We start from the raw sequence: 8343 nt of genomic DNA on the forward strand, positions 1-8343 counted from the left end.
CCCCCCCCCAATTATTCTTAGTGAGAACCGCTAATAATTAATGAAGCAAGTGGGCTTTCTTGTTCTGTGATTAATAGGGAGCCTAAAATGCACTTTTATTGATTATTCAGGTAGAAAGTTAATTGCACATGTGTTTTTTGCGTCTGTTTCTATTCACAAAACAGTGCAAGCTAAAAGCAAAGTTCTTTGTAAAATATTTTCATGTCTTTAAATTCATGCGACAAAAATCACAAGCTTACCCCTGACCTTGCAATACTAAATGTACGTGTAGCCCTGCAATTTACCTTTTGATACACAAAAAGATACTGCAATTAAAATGAAGATGTTTGTGCTCATTTTTACCTGAACATCAAAAGGATTGAATTTCTCCTTCAACCTTGCCGGAAAGGAGTTACCTTAACTTCTAAAGAAATTTTCAGTCTGTTTATTGAAATGCAAATTTGCACCTGTCTAGGAGTTATCATTTTAAACATATTTTAATCTGACTTTCTAATGCAGAAATTCACAAAAATTTTCCTGTTTAAGGAGTCCACCTTCTAATCTGTCTACAGTATTTTCTTTTTTTACTTAAATCTATATAAGGTTTTCAGCATTTGAGGGACTAAAGGAATCAACTGCATCAAACATTAGTTTTATATTGTTAAGCATCTCCTCATTAGTTGGTCGTTTTAAACCCTCCATCTTCACACTCCTCTCCTGGCTCCAGGCCACCCCTTTCCTCTTAGCCTCTCTCTAGTCTGTCTGTCCATCTGTCCTGGCCTGCAGCTTCCTGCTGCTGACTCTTCACACTACCTCTGATCAACAAAAGAAAACAAAAAATAAGAAAACAGAAGAAAGGAAATGAAGTTTTAATACCTTCACTCACTCAATCTTATTCAACCACTTTGTTTTTTGTTGTTTTAGTCTATTTTATTCCCTATGGTAAACTGAAAGCTTCTACTTTACACACCTGTCCGTTCCTTCCTCCTGTTTCCACAGTTCTCGGTGGTGCCCAACTCCCCAGGGCTCAGGAAACCAGCAAAGCTGGCCAGCCCCAGCCGTGGGTAGTTTAGAAGGTTTTCACTCCATTCATTCCTATTCTTTCACATCTTTCCCTAGTAGGCTACACGGTAGTTGCCAAGCCAATACTAGATTGACTTACGTTGTCTTTGGTAAGAAATGTGTAGCTAATATGTTCTTGGGTGTTAATTATTGGACTTCTTATTTCAGAGGCTTTTTTATGCTTTTCATATTCGTGCAACTAACTAGTATTTATTGCACAAGGTCTGTTAAGTGATACCTAGAACAAAGGTCATGTTCTAAGTCTTCTGCGGGAAATAAGGCGTGCCCATAAATTAATGCATAAAAGGCTGTGCCACAGGAGAGGTAAAATCATGTTTTGTAGGTAGTCAAAGGAGAGGACCTTATTGCTGGATTAGGAGAGTAAGCTCCATGAGGGAAATGTCTATTTTATGCAGCAAAATGGAGATCAATAAATAAAACTAAAGGAAAACTAAATTGAGCAGGACTTGAAGGAACTAGATCTTTGAGATACAGGGAAGCCCAAAAGAGTCAGACGCAGCATGAACCAAGGCAAAAATCATGAGATACATAGATGCAACAATGGATATTTCAGCTTGGTTGGAACTAAGAGATATGGCTGGAAGTGAAGATCAGGGTTAGATGCTGGAACACCATAAAAATAAAAAATAGTTTAGATACCTTGTTAAATGAATTGTTGCTTTACAGGACAAAAACTTGAGTAGATGCACTATTCATGACCTGAATTATTATCCCCACAACAAATGCAATAAGTTCACATTCCATTTGGTTAATCAAATACGAGCAAGCTTTCCACACCTAAAGCATCATGTTTTACTATGGAGGCACTTTTGGAAAGAGACCCAGTGAAGTGTTGATATTATCATCCAACTCCCACTGCAAGTTACAAAGACAGGATCCAGTCAAGGTTTTACCTTCCGGGGGACTTAGCCAGTAACTTCTGTCCCCTCCCTTTCCTTCCTCTCTTATCTTAGCTATGGCTTGCGAGATCCATTTCTAAGCAAGTGCTTTAAGCCAGATATTACTTTTCCTGTTCTACACATTCCCTAAGATGGGGGGCAGGAGTGGATTGGAAATGCTGTTGTAGATTATGACTTTCAGTAAAAAGTCATTGAAGAAGGTTTGAGCTGGCTAATTTTCAGGGAATATTAACTTGAATATTATCATAGAAGTATTTTCTGAGGACACATTTGAATATTCTATTCTTTGTCAAGTGAGAAAAAGGGCCAAAATATATGGGCTCCTCTATGGGCCAAGTCTGATAGCGTTATTCTCAAACAAGCCAGAGGAAGTAAGTAACATAATGAAATAAGGTGTGATGGAAACCTCAGTTTGGAAATACGATTGCCAACATATTTGCCGTGCTGTTAAATCTCTCATTTTTGGTTGCTTAATTCTGGGAAGTAGACAAGAGCACTGCAAAATATCTTAGAAATCATGACCAATGCATGGCATGATCTGGACATTTTCCGCAGGTATACTCCAGCTATTTGGCTATAAGAGTTTGGGCTTACCTGTAACATTGGCTCAAATTATTTTGGTAACATCCTGTCCTTATAATAATAGTCACTGGAATATAATAAGCAGTAATTGAATCTTTGATATTCATGGAGAGCTTAATAAACTGTCATTGTCCTGGGCATCATTCAAAAGGCATTTTTTCACTGAGAAAAAATGAGCAGCCTTAAAAAGTATGATGTGCTCTTCAAAAGCATTTATTGTCAGTAGATTGTTCTTCTCCCTTGGATCTAAATCATGAGATTGTGTTTCTGCTAAAAGTTGATTTACTAGAGTTACTAAATCTTGCAAAGGTAATTATTTTCCCCTTCTTACTATCACCCAGAAGGAAACCTGCAGGGTCGTGTTTATCAATCTGTGATATAGAAATAAAATTGAGGGAATAAAAACGTGAACTTTTTCACTTCTTTCATGAAAGCCATGCATTACTGGTAAAGGTACATAAATTCTGCTACCTTTTTATCACCTCCATTTATAAAGAATCATCTTGGCAGGGAGGTGATTTAAAAATAATGTAAAATTTCCCCTTTAGATAAATCAATTATATCATATGTTGACATAAATATGATAGTTTGTACTTTTACTATGATAATTATGTTGAGGCAGAGTCTCACTTTGTCACTCTGTGATAATTTTGATAGGAAAGTAACACTTTGATAAAGTTTATACAGTAGTTGATATTACCTTCAGGAATTGAGTTGAAAATTATTTATTTTGTGATGCTTAAACATACAGCAAATCTTTGGGCTATACTTAATGTTTTCCTAATCATATCCCTGAAACAGACATATCTCTAGTAATTTGTACTACTGATTATAATCCAATGAAACATAAATCCTTTAGGTGGAATAAAGAATTTTGAAAGTTAGGGTAACTTTTTCCAACATTTTTGGTATAATTTTTCTTGCTGAAAAATATATAGAAAAATAGTAATTTAGTTTTGCTTCTTCCAACAAATCCTGTAAATCCAAAAATAACTCCGCCTCCTTCTCCTAGTGCTCTTTGATAGGTTATTGAGTCTTCAATCTAACATTAATTGAACTCTTAAGTACTCACAAATGAATTACCTATGGGAACTTCTTCTGGTAACACACGCATCTTCTTCCAGTCCAAAGATGGAAAAGGTGCAGACTGATTTATGTTACTGTATGTATGCCAGCTGTAATTGTGAAGGTAAAAAGTGATATGAAAAAAAGCTTACAATGCATTGTCATGGAAGATATGCATTATTTTGAAATTATCCTAATTTCTTATTATCCATGTCAAGAACCCCTTCCATTAATTGAGGTTACTTGAAACTATCATATCCTAAAGTCGGAAGACTTTGTAATTTGAAACGTATTGTAAAAATTTTACTGACTAATTTAGTGCCTGACTATTGAATTATTCTTTCCTCCTTTCTTTGATTACCTTATTCAACCAACCCTAATTGCCAATGCCCGTTCTTGGTACAAAAGATTCAAGAAGAATGGTCTTTGCCTTTACCACCTTAAAGTGGGGGAAAGAGTCTAATTTAAACCCTTGTTTTAAAATGAAGGTACTAAAGAGTGGCCATTGGCTAACAAGGATGTCAAATAGAATGATTTTTCCTGATGCCTTAACTGCCTATTTTGTAGATTGCCTTGCTCAATGTGGCAATGAATGCAGATCTTACTGCTGTGATGGAACCACGCCCTACTGTTGCTCCTACTATGCTTACATTGGGAATATCCTCTCGTGAGTATTAGTCCCATTTGGCAATATCCATGTTCTTTCCTTTATCCACTTATATTTTCAAAGAGTACCAAGGCAAGAGATTTTAAGATTGGTTATTTACTTAAAATCTGTACAAGAGATATTAAACACTTATCACTTTCTAATGTACTATGTTATTTGACAAGATGTGCAAATTAATATGCAAAAACTTGCCTTTGTTAGTGAAAGTAAGTATTCTTTTGTTGTTTACTTTTGTATATTATAATGTTTTACTAATAGTAAAATAGCAATCATTTGATTAGTAATATTTTAACAATTTCAATGACATCTTCTTAATTGAAAATTTGTAAATCAGAATTGGTTATTTAATTATGGTCAGTTTTATTTTGCCATCATGTATTAACATATCCAGTCGATGTCGGAGAAAAGAGAGCTATGAAGACACAGTTGAGATGTGAAATGTCTGTTCTCACATGACACATACAAGACAACTTCAGGAAATGAGTTTAGAGCCCAGAAAAGCTAGATGTAAATAATGTAAAGTCATAAAGAGCAAAGTACATTTACAAAAAAGAAATACATACGTGTGGGATGTGTTAAGCATTTCCCCAGAACAAATTATGAATTTATTTTAGAGCTGCTCCTGGGCAAAGGGAAATGAGAAGTGGGACCTGCCTTGAGCGTTGTATGTCAGGAAAAGTAAGCACCTGTCAGTTGCTCCAGAGAGGAACGCACACTTGAGAAATAAAAGATAGAGAATTAGGGCAGTGCCTGTGGCTCAAAAGAGTAGGGTGCGGGTCCCATATGCTGGAGGTGGCAGGTTCAAACCCAGCCCAGGCCAAAAAAACTGCAAAAAAAAAAAAAAAGATTTAGAAATAGAAGAATTTCTTGAATTAAAATTCCCATGTCTTCCAGATAGCAGCAGCAATCTAGCCTCTGTGCTCTTCTGTTTTTGCTTTTCAAAGGAGTATCACAATGATTCAGGAAATGGTCTGTTCCTAAACAATTCTACCTAACTCGTGTCCTATGAAGGCTCAGATGGAAACAGGAAATACTAGTAGCTAAGTCATACGTGCCTGGCTATTTTAGGGACGTGTCCATTGAGACGGCTTATAACATATCCTCAATTTCCTGAGAATAGAAAACCTGGCACCAAGTAAACTTTCTAGAATAAACATCGGGGCTAATGTCTGTCAGAGAATATGTCTCTCTGAATACAGACAAAAAAAATCATATGTTAGTGTGCTCTTGAGGACCATGATAGCTATAAAAGAAATGTCAAGCCGTTATAAAAAATAATGTATGATTTTACACATTCTTTGAAATGCAAATAAATTCTAAATAAAATGTTTAATTTTTCTTCTTGGATGATTTGGTTAGAAAAGAAATTAAGTCCACTTCCTACATTAGAAAACTGTCAGAATGACTTTTGCAGAAATTTATCAGCCCAAGTATAAATATATAATGATGTTACAGCTATATATCCCTTTATAGTAAGTGTATTTAAAGCACAGTAGAACCTCTGTGGGTTGACCACCCAAGGGCTGTAACAAACTGGTCAACATATGGAGTTGGTCAACATAAGGAACTAGGCCTACTTCCCTGATATGTACATGACATGCATGTCCAGTCTGTGAAAAATAGCTCAACTTAAGGAGATGGTCAATATGGGGAGCTGGTCTCTGGAGATTCTACTGTAATTTAAAATAATTATTAATAAATTTAAATTTGATTTTCAAGTGGTCTCCATGTGCCAGATGCTGCTCTTCTGGATAGAGGTATGAGGGGCCCAGCAGGTGGTTTATTTTTGGAAAAATGAGGTCAAGGTGATTCTGTGGTCCTTGGTTTCTGGTCCATTTATCTGTGCACTGACTACATTCTGGTGTGCATTGAACACCTGTTTTTTACTCCATAGCAACCTCCACCCTGGTGAATGTATAGAAAACACATGATTCTTTATTTATCAGAATATTTAAGAATTTTTGAATTTATAAATGAGTTTTATATAATTTATACCCTGTTTTTGCAATGAAGTTCACATTTTTTATAGTACATGTTTTAGATCTCCAGTTTCACCATTGGCTAAAATAAAGAATTAGTTGAGTTGTTAACATTTATTTGGGTTATTAGGAGCATGTACATGTTATATTTGGAAAAAGGAGAATTGTATTTTGGAAGGGAAAATAAACACAGATGGCATTCATTACATTTCAGGCAGTTAAAACTGCACTTTCTATTCAAAACATAAACCACTGAGTAAATCTCTAAACTATTCTTAGCCAAAAAAAAAAAAAAAAAGAGGAGACTTTAAAGTGTTTTCAGACTGGATAAAGAAGAATGCATTTTCAGGATATCCAGGTATTGTTTAACATTTGAAAAGAATTCTTAACTCCACCCAGAGCTTTTTTTTTTTTAAAGTTGGAGAGGGCCAGTGGAGTATGTAGAAAAAAAAAATAATAATTCCAAGAATACTTCCAAGAGTTCTTTCATGCACATGTTTTCAAATACTGCTGTTTTGAAACTCATAAATGTTGCTTCCTCTCTTTCAAGCATCCAGGCACATTCTTAGGGAAATCATTGTAATTGTCTTAATAGAAAGTCCAATCTTGGTGGTTATCAGAAAAGTAATGAGAAAGAAAGCAAATAAACACAGGAAAAGTTATGTAACATAAATGAGGAATTTTATAATTTGGTTTATATTTTTCTGTTTGGGAAATAAAAATGTTGGCTCAGTTTAAAATGAGCTAAAAAGAGTGCAAATTTTCATTTGGGCCCTTCTAGACAGTTTGCACAGGGGTGTGTTCTGGTCCATTTGAATCTCTTACTGAGGCCTCCCCCAGTCATTCACCAAAATAATCAGAGTTGAGTAAAGATGTTCAGCCCTTAATTCAGTTAACTTCAATTGCCCTTGGTATTTTACAAACCGAAGTTATAATTCGTTTGTAAAGCAGTCTTGGGAACTAATTTAGATGGAAATCTTATTTTACTTTCCTTTTTTTAGATGATTTCTATACTAAATATGAATTTTGGGAAATAAATTCAGATTCCCCCCCAATTTTTTTCTTATTTCCACTAGGAATTGTGAGATTTACTTTAGTGTCATTAACAACTTTAAAAAAATTAAACTTAAAAAGTAGGATATCATTATGGTCACGGATACTGACTTCAGCATAGGAGAAGTGTAGTCTCATCTTCCAGAATTTAAGAATAATTTTACACTTTTTAGCATGTTCAGTTCAATCAATTATTTATTTATAAATGTACGTTAAGTGCCTATTACCATGGCAGTTCTGGACTAGGTCCTCAAATCGAAAGATGAATAAATGAGGTACTCTGACTGCCAAGACTCAAAAATCTAGTAAGAGAGTGTAGATAAGTAATTCCAATTGAGCTAATCAATGAAATATTATTATAGGAGTGGAAAAAGGGAATACAGCTAAGTCTGTGTATATTGAGGGGGTAGGAGTGTGAGGGAATTCCTCATAAATGTGGAATTTGATCAGAATTTTCAAGGAAAAGTGGATATAAATGAATGGACAATGAAGAAAGGGAAATGGTTTCCAGACAGAGAGACTCTTGCAGATGAAGGCAGATGGTTAATACATCCTAAGGCGGGCTTAAGGACTCATCCCACCAATGTTTTGTTTTGTATGTTTGTTTATGTGGGTCCACAGAACATACAAAATCAAAACATTGGTGGGGTCAGTCCCTGATGCCCTCCCTTACACAACTGGTAAGAAATGAATGATCCGTTTGGGAAAACTCATGTTCTTCAGTGTAGCCAGGACAGGAAGAGTAAATTGTGAATCTAATTTAAGAATAAGCAGGTAAAGCCAAAGATATATCCTTTTACTGCAAAGCTAAAACAAAATATTTAACACTTCCCTGGAAATGAGATAGCTAGTTTTATAGAGAGAGGACCTATTCTTAGTATTCTTAGACATCACTAAGACAATGGGCAGGGGCGAGAAGGCTCCAGATGAAGACGAATTTTATTTGTTCCACATGTGAAAGATTTGAAATACGTGCTTTGAGATGCTATGCAGCCATTTGTGATGGAATATATGACCTTGTAATTAATACTCCTTT

The 8343-nt window shown here is 35.2% G+C and overlaps 1 protein-coding gene across 1 annotated transcript in view; it reads left to right on the forward strand.

Moving 5' to 3' along the window:
- Positions 1–8343, forward strand: part of CYYR1 (cysteine and tyrosine rich 1) — a 98011-nt gene that overhangs the window by 1106 nt on the left and 88562 nt on the right. The window contains 1 exon segment of the mRNA XM_023509666.1: positions 4176–4275. Coding sequence (XP_023365434.1) covers positions 4176–4275 — 100 coding nt within the window.

This window comes from Otolemur garnettii, unplaced genomic scaffold (genome assembly GCF_000181295.1).
Source record: "Otolemur garnettii isolate 467f Iridium unplaced genomic scaffold, OtoGar3 scaffold00009, whole genome shotgun sequence".
Taxonomy (NCBI): Eukaryota; Metazoa; Chordata; class Mammalia; order Primates; family Galagidae; genus Otolemur; species Otolemur garnettii.